The sequence below is a fragment of the Apus apus genome, chromosome 5, assembly GCF_020740795.1.
Source record: "Apus apus isolate bApuApu2 chromosome 5, bApuApu2.pri.cur, whole genome shotgun sequence".
In the NCBI taxonomy this organism is placed as follows: Eukaryota; Metazoa; Chordata; class Aves; order Apodiformes; family Apodidae; genus Apus; species Apus apus.
Genome location: NC_067286.1, coordinates 28,570,316 through 28,588,784, shown reverse-complemented (window position 1 = coordinate 28,588,784; position 18,469 = coordinate 28,570,316). Strand labels below are relative to the sequence as shown.

Genomic DNA, 18,469 nt, shown 5'->3' with positions numbered 1-18,469 from the left:
AGGGAAGACAAAAGTGATTTATCGAGAGAAAGAAGTTTTTGCTTGAAGTCTGGTTAAAATATGTAACATCAATGCCCCTGGACCTCCGAGATACAAATACAAATAAATACACTTCAGCAGCTTTGCAAAGGGATTCGCTGGTGTACTTCTGCTTTTTAAATTGATTTTTATAGGAATTCGATACCTGGTGCAAGAGAGATCCAAAAGAAATCCCCCAGAGAGCCAAGAAACAGCGGTTTTTGTGCAAGTGCACTGCTGCCCTCTCCTGGGCTGGACCAGTTCTGCTCCCGTATGGGGGACCCGCACCTCCAAGACCATCAGGACTGCTTTGGGAGCTCGAGATTTAACATCAACAAAAAACTTCACAAGTAACACACAGACATACCTACAGAATAAAGGCAGCAAATTATCGATCATTATATAAACTGTGAGAATTTGTCTCCTTAAATGCTACAGGAGTTTGTTCCTTCCTCCATGAACTGGTGCAGGAGCACCCAAAAACTACTTCCAGCATCAACCACTGAGTGAGCCTGTGGGACAGCGAAATATTCTGAGAACTAAGATAAAAAGTCAAATATCAACTTCGACATTTAAAAATACCTAAAAGCTGTCACATTATTACTGCAGGACCCCTGCAACTCAAAATGCAAACAGTAAGCAATCAAAATGACGTAGGGTTTTAATGCAATTGCTTGGATTTCTGTGGCATTGGAACAAGAATTAATTTTACTGTTAGGCTTGTGCTCAGGTACACCTCCCATTTACCCAAGCTTAATGAGTTGCCATATGGTAAGCTAAGCTTCCACTGGCACAATACAGTTTCAGCCACCAACAGGCATGAGATAAAATACATAGCTTAAGCCTCAGCACAAAAAGACCTTAAGCAAACTAATTTCAGTTTTCAGATGTGACTGCTAAGAATGACCACAGGTTCAGGAACTGCAGTAATCCTAAGCCTTCATGTGGACAATAAGCTCTAATGTTATTAACAAAGTTTTGTCTTTACAGACTGTTTTAATACAATTTACAATTAGATTTTTAACTTAAACTAAGTAAATATAGCCTGAACATATGCATTTAATGGACTACACAGGCATAATCCAGTCCCTCAAGTCAAGTAAGAAGAACAACAGAGAGAGTAAATGGAGGAGACAACCTGATGGCTGAGTGCATTCTACAGGTTGGGATGGCCTTGGCCAGTGCAAGAACCAGCCTGAGAAAAGCAGCATTAAACTGCTACCAGCCCAAGCATGGCCAGTTCCACAAACCCAGCTTGGCAATAACTGATCACATAGTTCTTAAACCAAAACTTTCCCAGCCCTTTTGACTATAAGCTTTGTAAAAATTTGACACTGATGTGCAGCTGTAAAACATGCCTCAACTCCCAAACATGAGTACAGGCTGTGGAGCACGCACAGCACTAGCCAGGGCTCAGCTGAGTGGTGCTACACCCAGCTCTGGGGAACACGCTTCAAGGAAAAATGTGCTCCCCATGGAAAGGATCCAAAAAGGAAGCAAAAATGTGCAAAGCTTAAAGTTGTCATCTGCAATATCTGAGTGAATTGGCATTCTTTAAGCCACTCTTTAATCTAGAGAAAAAGACTCAGGAGCATTACCAATTTTCCAATGTGTAATGTGGTTACAGAAAGCAAGGTAATAAATTGTTTTCTATATCCGCAGAAGGAATAGCAGTAATGGTTTTAAACTGCAGCAATAGTCATTCAGGTAACACAGCAGAAATCTTCCAGTGAGAGATATAATAATTGGAATAAACCAAACCAAAAGGCATTAAGGAGAAGTTAGACAAACGATTGCAGGCATGGTGCATTTTATTTATATATTTGTACATTTTATTTAAAAGCATACATATATACATGGAAACCTAGTGTTCTCTGAAGTATCTTCCAGTCTGTCCTTGTCTATGAATTTCCACAGTAAGTATATGCAATACAAATAAGATAAGAAATCACTTAACATACTTCTTCCCCCATGGTAATTCTATTTCAGTGGAATCAAACCCACAGCTCTCAAGCAGCACATTGGTCTCAGAACCTGAAACACTGCTCATTGGCATCAGATATTAAAAATACGAAACAAAGCCAGTGAAAGAAGTGGAGTATAACATAACTTGTAAACCACTAGATCTTCTTGATCGTTACCCACGAGCCAGCATTGCCTAGAATCCTGTCCATAGGTGTATCAGCATCAAATTTAGATACAGATCAAGTGTCAATAACACATAAACTATCATTTTGAATCCAGCCTACACCAGTGACAGCATTAACAACAGTTCACAGAGGGCTGCTGATGCAGCTTTCTAAAGGCACTTTTACTTTCCTCCCGTTGCTGTATTAAAATTCAAAATTATCTTGTGGAAGCTAAAGGTAAGTATCACTAAGCCACTGTGAGAAACAGGCCTAATCAACAAAAAATGCCTTAGAATTCAACCATGCTGGTGGTCTGCCTTCTAAACCCAAAGCAATAGATCTCACACACCATATAAGCTGCAGGTCAATTCTCCAGCTGTTCTCCTGGGCTGTTTTTAACTCTACGCATTTTGAACTTAAAACACAAACCAAGTGAGAGACAGAACAAAATAGTATCTCCCCAAAATTACTCTTTTGCCAAGTACCCATAGCAAGCTTGTGCAAGGTCTAAGCATTCAAAGCAACAAGTAAAAATCCATTGTCTATTTTCCCAGTACTGACATTCTCTTAAGATTATTCAAGTTAATTAAAAAAAAAAAAAAGAAAAGTAAATGCCTACCTTATTGGAAGGAAACAGGCTAAAGACCTGTTGTTTCACAATTTTTTGGTGAACATGGTTTGCTGTAACCTTAACCATGGATTAGATGAATAAACACTGTACCATACTAGTTTTAATCAACTCCTAGGTGCTGTATAAGCAGGAAGAGGAACGCCACTGTACAAAACCAGCTTAAGGACACTAAAATGGGGTTTCTTACAATTGTTGCCAAGAGACAGCAGTTATAACTACACAATTTTGTTGCTCGTTCATCTTTTGCTGACCGACCGAGGAGAGCTGAGCTCTCCCTGCTACGGACTGACTGCAGCAGCACCTCGCACCTCGCACCTCGCACCCCGCACCCCGCACCCCGCACCTCGCACCTCGCACCCCGCACCCCGCACCCCGCACCCCGCACCCCGCACCCCGCACCGACCCCGCCAGCTGGGCCCCTCGCCCACGGGCTGCCCTCCCCGCAAGCGGGGCCCGAGGCCGCCCTCACACCGGCACGGGCCCGCTGACCGCTTCCCCTCCCCAGCCCCGCCCCGCCCCGCCCCGCCAGCCCCGCCCCGCCCCGCCAGCCCCTCCCCGCCAGCCCCGCCCCGCCCCGCCCCGCCAGCCCCGCCCCGCCCCGCCAGCCCCGCCCCGCCCCGCCAGCCCCGCCCCGCCAGCCCCGCCCCGCCAGCCCCGCCCCGCCAGCCCCGCCCCGCCAGCCCCGCCCCGCCAGCCCCGCCCCGCCCCGCCAGCCCCGCCCCGCCCCGCCCCGCCAGCCCCGCCCCGCCCCGCCAGCCCCGCCCAGCCCCGCCCCGCCAGCCCCGCCCCGCCCCGCCCCGCCAGCCCCGCCCCGCCCCGCCAGCCCCGCCCCGCCCCGCCCCGCCAGCCCCGCCCCGCCCCGCCCCGCCAGCCCCGCACTCCTCTAGACCCCGCGGGGCGCAGGCGCCTGCCTGTCCCGCTGCTATTGGGTGGCCTAGCTGTCCGTCAAGCGTCAGGGGCGGGTGAGGGCCAATCAGACGCGCGCAGCGAGGCGTGGGCGGAGCCTCGGCGGCCGGGGCAGGTGGGGGCGGCCGGGCTTGCGTGGCCGTGGCCGCAGCTCCGCGTTCGGGGCCTGGGGCGGCGGGGCGGGCCGAGCCGGCCCCGGCCCAGGGAGGAGGTCTCCAGGAGCGAGGAAGCGCCGTCTGGGCGCTGACACACCCGCGGCCGGGGCTGGGCCGGCCTGGCTGCCCGGTGCGGGGGCGGCCCCCCGGCTCGCCGGCTGCTCCCAGCGCCCTGGCCTGGCCGGCGCGGCGTGGGCCCGGGAAGCGGGCAGGCCGCAGCTGGGCGCTTCGGCTCGTCCCCCTGCTGAGGGCCGCTGCCTGGAAGGGCGCGCTGCTGGCGGAGCTGGCGGCTGCCCAGAGCCGGCTGCAGGGCTTCTGCCCCCGGCTCGGGGAGCTTGGCTAAGCCCTGTGCCCTCGTGCCGTATGCAGGCCGGCCCCGCCTTGCATCCTTCAGCCTGCCTTGAGACGGCCCTTGGTGCCGCTGGCCTTCTTTGCCTTGAAGATCTAACGGCGTTTGGACTTGGAAGTGTTTCTCTTTAAAAGTAAATCATTTTCTTCAACGTGCCTCCGTGGTTTTGTGCTCTAAGCCGGTGCAAAGCTGTTTGCAACTGGTTGGAAAGAGGCTATGTTAAGAGACTGTCTTGTATATTGGACCATTGAAGTATGTGTGTGTGTTTGCTTCATAGGTTGAAATGCGGAGAAGTTATTGGAGAAGCAAAGGAAAGCATGGATGGAGCAATCGCAAGCACGGCTACCGGCCACGTCGGTGCAGGAGACCGAGTCAAAACAGCTCTGCTGAAAGGCAAGTCTCGTGCTTAGCATGGGTTAGACTGTTAGATGTGATGTTTAGTTAAATGCACAGAGTGGTGGCTATCTAGAAGTGGGAGGGTTGCCATCTAAAAACTTAGTGGACAGGAGTTTTGGTATATCTGTCATCCCTGTTGGGAGCAGAGTTGCATTTATTTCTGGAAACTTATTGTATGCTCACAACTGTGTAATGATTTTAAACTGAGACATGGTTCCATGAGCTAGTCCTTTCAGTTGTACTTGATCATCCATGTACTCTTCATTGACATGCAAAGTAGTTGAGATACAGAAGATGTTTGTAAGAATTTCATTCCACCTGCCCGTTTATTTTATGCCTCAGTGTCTACTAGTGTAAAAACTGTCATTAAAGGACCTCCCTGAAAGTTTAAAAGCATGTTAAGTAACATAGTGATAATACCACGTCTAGCAGATCAGGAAACTGCAAGAAGGTCTCAGTAATAATCCACTGCCTTGAAAACTGATCATTTCAGAAAACTACATTTTAAACTTCAGAATTTATATTTGCCTGTGTTTGAGCTATTTTTATGTTTCTTTTTCTTTCCCATGTTCTTTCCTTAGTGTCTCTTGCAGGAGGCAATGGTGGGCTTTTCCTTTCATCAGGGGATATGCTAAAATGCCTAGAATTAATCTTCTGTTGAAAAACATTTAAATACACTTGCAGAATCAGCAGCCACCTCTAGTGTTTTGACAAGTAGTTGAAGCTTGTAAGATGTTAGTATCTCTAATGTTGAGAAGTTTTTATGTTGAATATTTTTACTGTTTCATTTTCATTGCTTAGTGTACTTATCACAGCCCTGCAAAATTGTACCCTGTTAACATCAGTAAGAAGCTGCTTTCTAGATTCTTTGTGGGAAGGGTATATAGGACAATTGGGAGCCTGACTTGATGGCAGTGCTCTTTTTTTAAATTATTTTTTTTAGGTTAGAACAGGAGGAACAACAGACCCCAGTGAATGCAGGCCCCAGCAGTGGTGGGGAGCCTTCCTCATCCAGTTTAACACAGAATTCTGTAGTTCCAGGTAAGAGACTGTGTTTACAAGTCAAAAATCAGTGTCTGCAGTTTCAGACTGTAGGAAAAAAGTAGCAATAGCTGCGTTAATAGCGGAAGTGTGTTAATAAAGGAAGGATATAAGCAGTAAAGTCTGTAGAGAAAAGTAACATCAGGTGATATAAAAAGATGTAGTGAGGGTCTGGAGAGCAGGACCAAATACACTTTCAGGCCCACAAGTGCTTCTAATTTTGAAAACTTGTGTGCTTAGCCAAGCTGATTTAAACTGAAAAAATGGAATTCCATTTCTCCCTCTGGTAATGTTGCTTGGGGAAGAAAATTAACTTTTTCTTTTCTCATATGTGCTGAAGATGATATAAAAATACATATTCCTTCTCTCTCTGTGCCTTCAGTGTATTTTGTAGGCTGCAAGAAATACACTCTGGCTAAATGTTTGTTCATTATCAGGGAGTCAACCAGTGAAACTATTGCTGTCCAGGACTGCGTCTCATTTGCAGTTTGCTTTCCTGACTCATTAAACAGCCCTAGCAAAAGCTAAGCCTGTAGGCATATATATTTCCACAACAGAGAGTCCTGAAAGACCACTGTTGGTATGACCTCTGAACAGCCAACAAAGCCAGAGTTTAAGAGACCTTTTTTCTGTATCACCCTTTTGTGCTTTAGAGACTGTGAGCATTTATTGCTGTGTAATTCCATTCAGTTTACTAAATGCAGTCTGCTTTTATGAACCTTCCTGATTCATTCACCAACTTAATATTTTTGTTGACCTGAATAAACCTTTGTCACTTGTTGCTAAGCTGAAGCCTAAAAGATGCTGACAGGGAGCTGAATTGTAAGCAGCAGCAAAACGAGGTTACTTCAAGTGCAATTGCTGGTAGTAGATAAATGTCTAAATGAAAATTCTTGAAATTAAGAGGCTAACACTCACTTTTTCTGAATAAAATCTTTGTCTTGAGATAATGCACCATTATGAATCTGTTTCTGGGAATTTACCATGGCAGTGGAGAACTAAAACTGTATGTTTCTCTTATCCCAGGTTACCTTTGGAAGGAGACTGTGTATTGTTCAAATGTACTCTTCGTTGTATCTAAATCTCTCCTAATGGTTAAGGAGAAGGTGGCTTGTTCTAGGAAGTGAATCACTTTATTTTGGCTTGGGTGACACCATGTTGACAATTTTTGTTTGTTTAGGAATGCCCTAGCTAGTCTATTAACTAAGAGTGTCCCTTCATTACTGATTTATGAAGAAAGGTCACTCTTGTTCTCCAGCAAAGCCTTTCCTCTCTGATCTGTCTGAATTTCATCTTGGTCAGTGGTAACACCCCTTCTGTGCCTGTGGAACAGTACTGCATTTGAAAACTGTAAATAATATTTTTTTCCTTTTAAGTGGCTGTCTTCTGTTCCTAGTCTTTGTATCATGCTTGGAACTAGCTAGGAATAAGAACTGTGGGCTTCCTGACTCTGACATTCCCATGAAGACTTGGGATATCAAAGAGCAATAAACAAACTTAGTTATCCATCTGATTTTGCCTGGCTTTTGATGTTTGTTTTATTTTTAAGAACTGCCAGGATTTTACTATGACTCAGAAAAGAACCGCTATTTTCGCCTACTGCCTGGACACAATAACTACAACCCACTCACCAAGGAGAGCATTCAGTACAAGGCAACGGAATCCAAAAGACTGCGACTCTTAGAAGAGGAAGAAAAACAAAAGAAGGTACATTCTGAAAAAAATTACAATTAGGCTTTATTGTGCTCTGGCCTAGGACAGATTATAAGCTGTAAGTTTTCACATCTGGCTGTGGTACAGTTTCCTAAGATATGTGAAGAAATGAAAATTTCTTTTTGCTGAGAATTTGTAGTCCTTCCAGACTTGCATTTGGCTGTTCCATACAGGAATGATAGCAAGCCATTACAAAAAAAAAGAAACTTGTAAAGAGACAGGAACTGTGCTCATAATTGCAAATTGTCCAATATTTCCACCTGAGGGTAGATTGGATGCCAGGTTTCAAATGCCTGCCTTGAACTGGCAAAGTGGGATCATTGATTTTAACTTATCCACATGCTTAACAAATGCATTGATCATATTCCTGGACCCTGAAGAAACAATACAAACGATATTTTGTGGACACTTCTGCCGAGTTTTTTCATGAGGAATTGTTTTTTTACAGGTAAAATCAAGGTGGGTCTCATGTTTATGCCTGAAAATCCTATATGCTTTTCATCAGTTAGTGTTACAGCAGAGTTAATGCTGATCCTGCATATCAGCAATCTGGATAAAATACCTAACAGGGATGCTTTTTAATTACCTGAGAGCCATTTCTTACGACTTTACAAATCACAGCTCAGCTTAAATGTGCTAGTAGTTGGAAGGACCAAGCAGTATTTTTTTCCTTAGGCAATGAAGTTCTCACTTCAGCTGTTCAGCTCTTCAGTCTTCACTGTGAAAGTGCTGCTGTTAGTTCAGCTTTGGTTTTTTGTTGTTTTGGCTGTTTCCTTGATCACGTTAGGTTTCATAGATACCAAACTGCTGCTGGCCATGTTACTATTAATGGGAACTGTGGATTTACATCTCAAAATCTGGCTATTGAATCAGACATCTGAATTAGCCTCCCAGATGAGAACGTTTTGATTCTTAAATATTTGCTTTGTCAGAGCAGTATCAAGAAGATTTCTTACTCTGCAAAGTACTATGTCCTTTGGTGTCCCCAAAAAGTGTTTGCATGAAATTTTAAAATTTATTAATGGAAAAGTAGTTTAGTGCAGCAGGAGGACTGTGGTTAATAGCAGTCTAGTTGGGATAGGTAGTTTGCTGTATAATAAGAATTTAAGATGTTAAAGTGAAATCGGAATGTGACTTCGCACCTCAAGGTGGTACTGCCGTGACTGTGTGAAGCAAAAACAACGGCTGTTAGTTTTGTGGGTTTTTTTTTTTTCTTCTCAAATTGTTGTATGTGTAGAAGCATCCCACATCTCACAGAAATATGTCCTTGTCTCTTTCTTGTCTGCTTAGTGTCGTAGACCAGGGAGATGGAGATGGTGTGGGAATGTGTTCTATCGACATTCTGAAAATTTTCATGTATGTAGGTTAGAGGAAAAGGTTACCTCAGTATCCCAAACAGCTACAACCACAGCCATGTTTGAATCATAAACAAGCAAATAACTGAGTATTTTCATGTTCCTCTTTTCTAGAAAACAACACGGGCTGGATTGAACTCATCTACACTGTTACAAAAAAGGCAGCTGGGTTTGCTCAGCTCCACAAGTTACTGCAGGTACAATGACTTGATTTATCTTCTACTTGCAACACTTATTTCTACTGTTAGTGCATCTGTTCCTGTCAGGCTTTTTGCATTTCTTACTGTTTCACTTAGAATGATGAGGAACATAACACTTAGAAAAAATTAGTTATTTTATAAACAGATTACTGAAGTGGTGAGAATTCAAATGAAGAAGAGGTTTCCCCGTTTCAGATAACTGGAGTTTAAGATCACATTTTTTCCTATGTATGCTGTTTGTCCAGGTCATGCTTTATTAATACAGTGCAGCTTCTCTTTGGATGAAAGCTCCTCAGCTGGTGTGACTCTTCCCCCTGCCCACTTTAGAATTGCGGTGCTCCCATTCAGTAACAGCACAGAAGGCAAGTTGGTGACTTGCTATGTTGTTGGTTTTGCTACTGAAGATGTGCTGCAGTTCACAATAACAGGATGAAATTCCATGGATGTGAAAGATGCATGTTCGTGGGTTATATACGTGATACTGCAGCACGCTACTTGTTCAGGCATTTTATCTTCTGTGATTGAGAAGCCATTCTGAATATGCTATTGAAAATTCTTTTATTGGCGTTAAACCAAGGCTTACCTGAGTTCTTGTCTCCCCACCCCACCTGCTTTTACAGGCTGGTCCATGAACTAAAAGTGAACTGCATGCAGAGGAGGAAGATAGAAATTCACAGTCCAGATTCCTCAGTTGCTGGAACCAACAATTTTAAAATAATTGTGGTATGTTACGAGAACTGCTAAGTCTTGAGGATAAAGAGAGGTCATCTTCCCTGAAAATTCAGGATCTTGTAATCAGATTTCATAGGTCAAATTTTGCTTTCAAAAGTGCATTATTCTTGTGTCAGTTCTCAAACTCTGAGCTTAGTAATTTTAAACAGGTAGGAAGAGGCTGTTCCTTTCCTGGAAAGGAAAATGATGAAAAGATTGAATAAGAAATTGTTGGTTGGTTGGTTTTTGGGTGGTTTGGATTTTTTTTGAAGCTGATCCACAAGTTCTCTTGGAAGTAATCGGGAGTTGAAGTGGATAATTAGTGCAGGGTTGTGGGGGTAGCGGAGAGGATTAAGAGAAACAAGAAGAAGAAGAAAATTAAAGAGAAGATTTTTTGGAGTGTTGAAGTAATCATTTTACATCTCATGATATGAAGGCAATTTCTACTGGTTATGATGGTATTTGGTATGCCAGAGAAATCTCTGGAGCGAGTATCTTTCATAGCTCTCCTGGCCTTGTGAACAGAGAACTGCTTTGGTAGCTGAAGCCAGAAGGGAGTCAGAAACTTTGTGTCATTAAAAGAAGAATTTGAAATCTAGCACCAGCCTTTTTGCTGTGATGCAACAGAAGGAGAATTCCATGTTCACTTTTGAGAATATTTAAATGTTTGACTCCTCTATTGATACCAGTCTGTGCTTTTTAACAGGCACAGTAAGCATCTAGAACTATTGAAAAGAATATTTATTGTTACTCAATGATTAAATCCTTTTCTTACTTGTGTTTTTTCTGTGCATGCATATAAAAAGGAGTTGGCCACTCTATCTAGAGATGAATGGAAATTAATATTAACTAATCAGAATTGATGTGCTTTTTCATTTTAGACCTAATGTCACTCCCTCGAGCTGTTTTTTTTTCCTGTGTGTTTCCAGGAAGTGTGACCACTAAGCTTTTATATTACAGGCAGATGTCGCTTGTGAACGGATATTCACTGTGAACGATGTAGAGCATGGAGGATGTAAATATGGTATCATCAATCTCAGTGGTTTGGGGAAGGAGTCTCTCACTGTGGAGATGTATGACAACCTCTACTTCACAAACCGCAAAGTACTGTGATCTGTTGCTGCATTCTCGGAATGCTGTTCCTTGGGAGGCACAGGTGGAAATGTATGAGTGTTGGGGAAGGGGTTAGGAGGAGACAGTGGAAGAATCTAGCAATTTGAAACTTGGATAAACATAGAATCACAGCAAACTTGTCTCTGAAAGTCCTCAGATACCAGTGTTAGTTCTGAGGAATGTAAAGCTACTGAAGGCTATGTAGAAGTATCCAAGAATAGTGTTCACTTCAGAGTCGCACTTGGCTGTAGCTGACAAACTGATGTTGAGTGGCAGAAATAACTAAGATTTGCATGCTTGTTTCTTAAAAATAATTTTGGGAAAACATGTTTATCCTTGAACATGAAGGATATTTAAAACAGGCTTTCATAATTGCTTTGTGCTCTTAATTTTTTTTTAAGGATGATCTCTTAAATTCATAGGATGTGCTTGGTGCCTCAATCTGTGTCTGAACAGACTTTTCAATGCTGTTCTGTTTCCTACATTTGAAAGGAATATGAGGTTAAAATGCTCATGACCCATTGCTGGGCAATTTAGTGGGTTAAGGAAATGTGCCCAGTGCATAATTTTATGTTATCTTTGCATGGAAATACCTTTTTGTGGATTGAATAAGAGATCACAAAAATTGTCTTTTTGTGTCTGAAGGTGAATTCTGTGTGCTGGGCATCACTGACTCATCCAGATTCTCATGTTTTATATCCTTTTTAAAAAAGCAGAATTTTAGTTAAGATTTTGTTAATCTGCATCATGCTGTACAACTTCCAGGAAGACATCTCATGGAGTTGCCCCAGAAATTAAGTTTTCTGGAAAACAGGAAGTTACAGAAATTGGAAGATGTTTGAGCTAGTGAAACAGATGTGTGGTTCTGTTTTAGATGTATGTAGAATTGTTCTAGTGTAATAATAGGTGAAAGACCATGTTTTGGTTGTTTCTGTTCTAAGACATGCGTGTTGGTTGGGGCAAGGAGAATGGGAGCAATTATTTGGCATAATTCTCTGCAACTTTCAGAGCATGTTCTGTAGAACTCTCTGAGAAGAAGATAGAGGTTGATGGTATAGTAGAGGAAGCAGTAATGGACAATGCAGAATCCAGAAGAGAGGAAGAAAAGGAGATTTTAAAGTGGCAAGCAACAGATGTGCCAAGTGTCAAGAGAGAGGAAATTATAATGAAATAGGTGCAATGGCTCATGGGAAAAGCTGAGCAATTCAGGACTGATCCAGGAGGTGGCAGGAGTTTATCAGGCTTGCTCACAGCTCATTAGGAGTTGGGGATTGTTTGGTGGGTTTATTTTTTATTTTACCCTACTGAACTTGAAATGCAGCTTTCAGATCCTATTTATACCTGTTATAATCTTTAGGAAGCATTTTAATGTAATCTTCAAGGCAATTACTTGCCTTCCTCATGTGTGCTCCCTTTTTTCCAATTTAACTCCATGAAAAACAGATATATATTAATGCATTGTCATCAGCTTGTAAAGATGAGAAGAATAATCCATATAGCATTCTCTTCTGTCACTAGAAAGATGTCTCAGTACTTGTTTTAATTTGTCTTTCTGGTACTGAAAACACACAAGGAAGAATGGTAGTTCTTTAGCTCTTTTCTATTAATAAATGACGAGTCAAGACTTAATTGTAAACTGTAAGGTACACTGAAGGTCTCAAAGGGAAGGTATTGTGAGCTGTCGCCGTGTCACAGCATCTTTCTTTTCCCAGCTATAAATGCTAGGCAGCCTCTTCCATTCTACGGAGAAATCTGTTTTCCTTAAGTCACTTCAGCAAGCTGTGTCTCATGGGAATTGCAGAAACACCAGGCTGTGCCAGTCTGCTTCCAGCATCATTGTTCAGCAGCACTAACCCAGGTAGGGTGCTTTTGCTGTTGGCTTGGGGTTGTTGGTTTTTTTTCTCCCAATTTTCAGTAGCAGTTATGGTACAAAAAGAGCACAAAGGAAAGATTATTTCTGCACTTTTCTTCAGTAGCTGGTGAGACTGTTGTATTCTTCTAAAACTTAGTCTGAAACTGTTAAGATGTTAAATACCTTAAAATTAATTAACAAGCAGTATTCAAAGCACTAGTTTATTTTTAGCTGCTGATGATGTAGTACTTGACTTTGGCAGGAGAACACCTCACTTGTAAATATTTGAGATTTTTCATGAGTAGCTTGCCTTGTAACTAATACTCAGAAGCTGCACACAAGAAGTACTCTAATGTCCTTATAGACTATCTAGTATCATTGCAGAATCCCTTCTCACAGCAGCTACTCAGGTATGCTCAGTGGATTACTCAAAGGTGGAAAGCTGGTTATTGTCTCAGCCCATAGCTCCTTGTACAGGCTCATGCTTAGTTGTGTGTAAGTGTGAGATTGATTTAGAGATTTGTGTCTTAATTGTGTATGTGTAATATGGATGTAGCTGTATCTTTATATATTTGTTCAATGTTCTTGGGGGCAGGACTTTATTAATTTGACTTCCTTGAGAGATGTCAGAACCATGCTTCTTCAGGTCACACAGTACAGTCCTCTAACCTGATTTCCATTCAGACATGATCAGTTTGGTTTTCACAGAAGAAAATGGTGATAGATAAAGAGTTATGAACCTATTTTAAACTTCTTCTAACATGCTATTTATGCAGCCATTAAAAAAAAAAAAAAAGAATGAACTTGAAGAGTCACTGAAGATGGACTGCTACTAGGCCAGCATGCCCAGTTGCTCTGTTGAACATGTTACGCCCTTCAACACAGTCAGATACCCTGAGTTCCACCGAAGTCCTCCTGTCTAGTATTTCCTATTGACTGTTTTAGGAATTTCTGAGTTTCTTGACTTACTTCACTTTCTTAAATTATTGGTTTGAGGGAACCTTGCTAAGTAGATGCTGGGAATGAAGTAGAACTTAACCTGTCTAAACCCATGTTTTAGAAATGTCACCTGTGCTGCCTGAGATACTTATGATCATGGTGCACATGCCATGAAGGAAGTGAAAAGTGAGGACTTAAAATTTATCAGTTAGTAGACTTCTGCAGCAGCCACATGAGTAAGGATCAAATATAGGGTATTGTTACTTACTCAAACCCTTTTTTTTCTTTTTCTTTTTTCTTTTTAAATAGGCAGGCCAAAGTCTAACTTGTAGCTTATAAAGTAAATGTTTTGTATTTCTAGCCCACTTGTCTTTAAAAAATGGCTTACTTAGTGCTGTAATGCAAGTGTTATTTTTCCTGCCATGATCAGCCCTCTGATTACTGAATAAATTTCACAGTCTCTCACAATGATCTGTCTAGTTATACTTAAGTCTTCCATCTTATTACAGTCATGAAGTCTTTGTTTCTGGTCTCTTGAGTAGCACAGGGACACTAATTGGGTAACATTTTCTCTGCTTCAGATTGCAATGTTGAAAGTAGTATGGCAATCTGGGGAAGCTTTCTGAGTCATCAGCCTGTGTTAACATCTTATGGATGCTTCATGTGTTGCTCCTCTCTCCTAGGAGATAGACCTGGAATGTTGTGCAGCTTCAAGATATCTACTGCCTGGTCCTGTGCTTGGTGCCTGAATCCCCAAGCAGACAACTGCTTCAGCACAGGTGATCTGCAAAGTTAGCAACCCCTTCTGTCTCAGTGGGAAGGACACCTAGCATTAATCTCCCAGCTGCTACCCAAATTACAGCTAAATGAGCATCATCTGTCTTCCTTAGGCCTGACACGAAGAGTTCTGGTGACCAATGTAGTGACAGGTCATCGACAGACATTTGGAACCAGCAGCGATGTATTGGCACAGCAATTTGCCACACAGGTAAAAAGAACCATACACATTTTTTTTTCAGAGCCCTGCCTCCTTGGTGGGCTTTTTGTTCTATTTGGGATGGGATTTTCACTTCATGCTGTAAGTAAGGTTGTGATTGCAGTTGCTTTTGGATAGCTGGTCCACAACAGAGCTGGTCTGATGCCTGTGCACAGTTGAATGCAACAGGATTAACTGATTTCAAACTCTGTAGCAACAGGGTTAATTTTTTCTAATTGTACAGAGGTAAAAAGGAAATTAAGGAAGTAAAAAGAGTGCAGTAATAATGCATTGTAAAATTGTTTTTTGTTTTGGCAAATTATCTCATTTTGTTAACACAATTTTTTTGTTAATCATCTCCATCAAGAAGGAGAAAACCTCTATCAAATACTAATGGACTTCTTCACAAAGACTTAGTGCGAAGAGTGAAATCGGAGTATGAGAATTCCAGTTCCTGTTTTGCTGTTTTGTTATACTTAAGTTCCTGATTACCTAGTTGAACTTCTACAGCTGAAGGAAAAAATGGAGGTTTGAATGAAATCAGTGAGTTGGCTGAAAGATGTGGCAGTGTGTAACAAAAATTCAGGTTCCCAATGCCCATGTTAATAAAATAATTTGACAACTGCACAAGAGAGCTCAAAAACTCGACATGGCTTCTGTCTGTGTAACTTGTAAGACCCTTTCAGCTGTTATCTGGTGTGCTGCTTTCTCTCCCAGACCCCGATGCTGTACAACGGCTGCCGCTCGGGGGAGGTTTTCAGCATCGATGTGCGTCAGCGCAACCGCAAGGGCCAGAGCTGGAAAGCAATTCGGCTCTTCCACGACTCGGCAGTTACATCCATCCGCCTTCTGGAGGCTGAACATTATCTGATGGCAGCAGACATGGCTGGAAAGGTAGTGTTTTGCTGCCTTTAGGGTATTCTGTGCCTTCTAGTATTTAGTCCTTGATGGATGCTTAACCCAGCCCCAAGGTGGGTGTCTGTTCTTTTGGGGGTGATAGTTCCATGTACGGGTCCTTTTCCAGATCCACTGATTTATCAATCATCAAGCACTCTGCTTCATTACTGTATCCTCTTTCAAACAATTACTTCAACTTGCAGATAAAACTGTGGGACCTGAGAACAGCAAAGTGTGTGAAAGAGTACAAAGGTCATCACAACGAATATGCTCTTCTCCCTTTGCACGTAAATGAGGAGGAAGGACTTGTTACAGCAGGTGGGTTGACTGCTTCCCCCTTCGCTTGTGTGCATGGCAGCAATTTTCTTACACCTTAAGAGTGTTTCTTACCTACAGCTGTTGGAAGCTATACATCTGTTAATTCTTTAAAATTGGAAAGAAATTCAGCTGTAGACATACTGTAATATACTATGAAAAATAAGAAATAATGTTAGGGATGCACGCCTGCTGTGATCACCTCTGTAGCCCTTAACAGATATATCCTGCAAAAGTCCCATTATCCTTTCCACAGTGTGTCTTGAATAGGACAGAAAACACTTGATTTTGAAATTCAGGGAAACAATGTGTAAACAAGAGACTTGGTGATAACTTCATGTAGAGACAGAAGACTGTGTTTATCTGGCGCTTACGTGTGTAGCATCATGATGGACTGAAGCATTGATGTATAAGCTTAATTCCTTGTAAATTGTCTCTATCACTCAGGTTCCTTTTGAATGTTAGAATCATAGAATGTTTTGGGTTGGAAAAGACCTTAAAGATCATGTAGATCCAACCCCCTGCATGGCCAGGGACACCTCCCACTAGACCAGGTTGCTCAAAGCCCCGTCCAACCTGGCCTTGAACACTTCCAGGGATGGGGCAGCCACAACTTCCCTGGGCGACCTGTTCCAGTGTCTCACCACCCTCAGTAAATAATTTCTTCCTAATGTCTAACCTAATCTTCTCTTTTTCAGCTTAAAACCATTACTCCTTGTCCTATCACTACACATTCTGGTAAAAAGTCCCATCTCAGCTTTCCTGTAGCTCCTTCAGGTACTGGAAGGCTGCTATGAAGTCCCCCTGGGGCCTTCTCTTCTCCAGGCTGAAGAACCCCAACTGTCCCAGCCTGTCTCATAGGAGAGGTGCTCCAGCCCTCTGATCAACTTTGTGGCCCTCCTCTAGACTTCCTCCAGGAGCTCCAGTCTGAGATTATTTTCTTTTAAGTGGGGGGAAGAGAAGGTAAAAACTAATGAAGCAAAACCCCCAAATCCTCATAGTATAGCCAAGTTTCACAATGTCACTGTAAACATAGCCACTCCCTTTCCTTGGATTTCTCAATAGTGATGGACTAATGAGAACAGTTCTTGTTAGTTTGAGAGTTAGTTTAGCTTCCTGGTTTTGGCTTAGGAGCTTGATAATAAGCAAAGCACTCTAAATACTGATTTATTATACCTTTTATTTTCCAATAGGAAATGCACATTTTTCCCCCTTCTTCAGTATTCACTGTAGAATTTCTGTTCCATACAGTATTGATAAGCCCTTTGCCTTTAGTGTGTGTAGAAATGGTCAGGGTCTTTTCCCCATAAACCTTCTGCTTCTGGGATGATAATCTTGCAGAGATATATAAAAAGTACTTTTTGTGTAATGTTGAATTCTTTTGTCCTTTCCAGTTGGTCAGGATTGCTACACCAGAATTTGGAGTCTCCAAGATGCCCATCTGCTTAGAACCATCCCTTCTCCTCACCCGAGCTCCAAAGATGCCATTCCCAGTGTAGTGTTTTCTTCAAGACTTGGCGGTAGCCGAGGAGTTCCTGGCTTACTCATGGCTGTCAAACAGGATCTCTACCACTTCTCCTATAACTGACACAATATTCTCCTCAGACCTGGTCTACAAAGCTGCCAGCCTATACATGACTTCAGAATTTTTGCACCAGTAACCATGCTGTTGAGTCACTATGTGCTGCTGTCCTGAACCTCCTCCAGCAGGTTCTGCAAATCTTGCTGTATACATCTTGGACATCTTGTAAATAAAAGCTGAATGCTGATTAACTTCTTAGGCAATATCCAGCCTCTTTGAAATCTAGCTAGAAGCTTTGAAAAGCTGGTAACTTGCAGTAAGGGTCTGTTCCATGCTGACTGACTCTGCCGTCAAAAGCCTCCTCCAATCTAATTCTCGTCTGGTCATGTAATCACCTTGCTGTGATTACAATTACATTAGCAGGTAGGCTGGAGCAAAAGAGGGGGTTAGCAGAGTGAAGTAGCTGGTGTTGAGAAGCTGACACTACAGGTGTTCTGGGGCTTTGGGGTAGCTTTGGTCTGGGTCCCTGCATCAACTGTCTCTACTACATCTATGCTTTGAAGCAGTCCAAGAACACCTGTTTCACTACTCACACTGTCAGTTCTTTAAGCTGGGCCACACTAAGCTTTGTTATTTTCAGATGATGGGAGGGTGCCATTTCCTTCCGAAGGCAGTGTGCCCTTTTCCTGGTTCAGGAGCCAGGCTGAATGTCCCTGTTAATTTATCATAGTGTTTCCTGAGCAAGTCAACACCCCAAACTTGGGAGTCTGGTCAGCAGTCTGGAATGGCAGGCTTGGTTATGCAGGAGACAAGCCCAGGTTGGACAGACCACATCCTCTTTGGGATATGAGTTCACCTGTGCAGAGTCAGGGCTTTTGCATACAGAGGTACAACTGGCCCCTCAGCTGCAAAGTTGTAGCACCAGCCCACAGTAGTTGGATGACACAGTATCTGTACTGAGAACAATTATCATCCCACGGAGCCTCATTACCTCCAGCTCCTTTTTGGTAACCAGTCTGGGTTGGGCAGGAACATCCTGCAGCTATGTAGGAAACACTGGCAAGATGAGGAGTCTATGGGGGGGGGGGGGTTGGCCCTCATGAAGTAGGTGGTGCTACTGCTGGGCTTCACAGGAAACATGCAGAGCTCAAGTTTTCCAAAATTCTTAGATTCTAGAATGACACTCCACCTCACACTGGTGCATGTGCAGGGACAGTTCTTCAGCTGTAACTGAGCAGGAGTATCTGCAGA

At 42.9% G+C, this 18,469-nt stretch overlaps 1 protein-coding gene across 6 annotated transcripts; it reads left to right on the top strand.

The window, feature by feature from the left end:
• The first annotated feature begins 3,805 nt into the window (after positions 1-3,805).
• On the top strand, positions 3,806-17,481 carry DCAF4 (DDB1 and CUL4 associated factor 4). 6 transcript variants are annotated; one of them, XR_007889688.1, is made up of 15 exons: positions 3,806-4,321; positions 4,466-4,581; positions 5,528-5,625; positions 7,175-7,332; positions 8,808-8,890; positions 9,514-9,616; positions 10,565-10,708; positions 11,363-11,412; positions 12,496-12,575; positions 14,192-14,287; positions 14,399-14,496; positions 15,202-15,378; positions 15,585-15,699; positions 16,522-16,659; positions 17,091-17,181. XR_007889688.1 is itself a non-coding variant. In XM_051621313.1 (14 exons), exons 2-14 carry the CDS (start codon positions 4,472-4,474, stop codon positions 17,282-17,284), a joined length of 1,506 nt encoding a protein of 501 aa, XP_051477273.1. In that variant the 5' UTR covers positions 3,968-4,321; positions 4,466-4,471; the 3' UTR covers positions 17,285-17,481. The 6 variants fall into 6 exon arrangements, 3 of the variants coding, with proteins under 3 accessions (XP_051477274.1, XP_051477273.1, XP_051477275.1); XR_007889686.1 differs by having other exon boundaries at positions 16,465-16,659; XR_007889687.1 differs by having other exon boundaries at positions 16,395-16,659.
• The last annotated feature ends 988 nt before the right edge of the window (positions 17,482-18,469 follow it).

Coding starts and splice junctions, on each gene's coding strand:
- DCAF4 (XM_051621313.1), top strand. CDS start 4,472: ATGCGGAGAAGTTATTGGAGAAGCAAAGGAAAGCATGGATGGAGCAAT. Junction 8,891..9,513: donor AGCTCCACAAGTTACTGCAG/GTACAATGACTT, acceptor CTGCTTTTACAG/GCTGGTCCATGAACTAAAAG. Junction 15,700..17,090: donor GGAAGGACTTGTTACAGCAG/GTGGGTTGACTG, acceptor TGTCCTTTCCAG/TTGGTCAGGATTGCTACACC.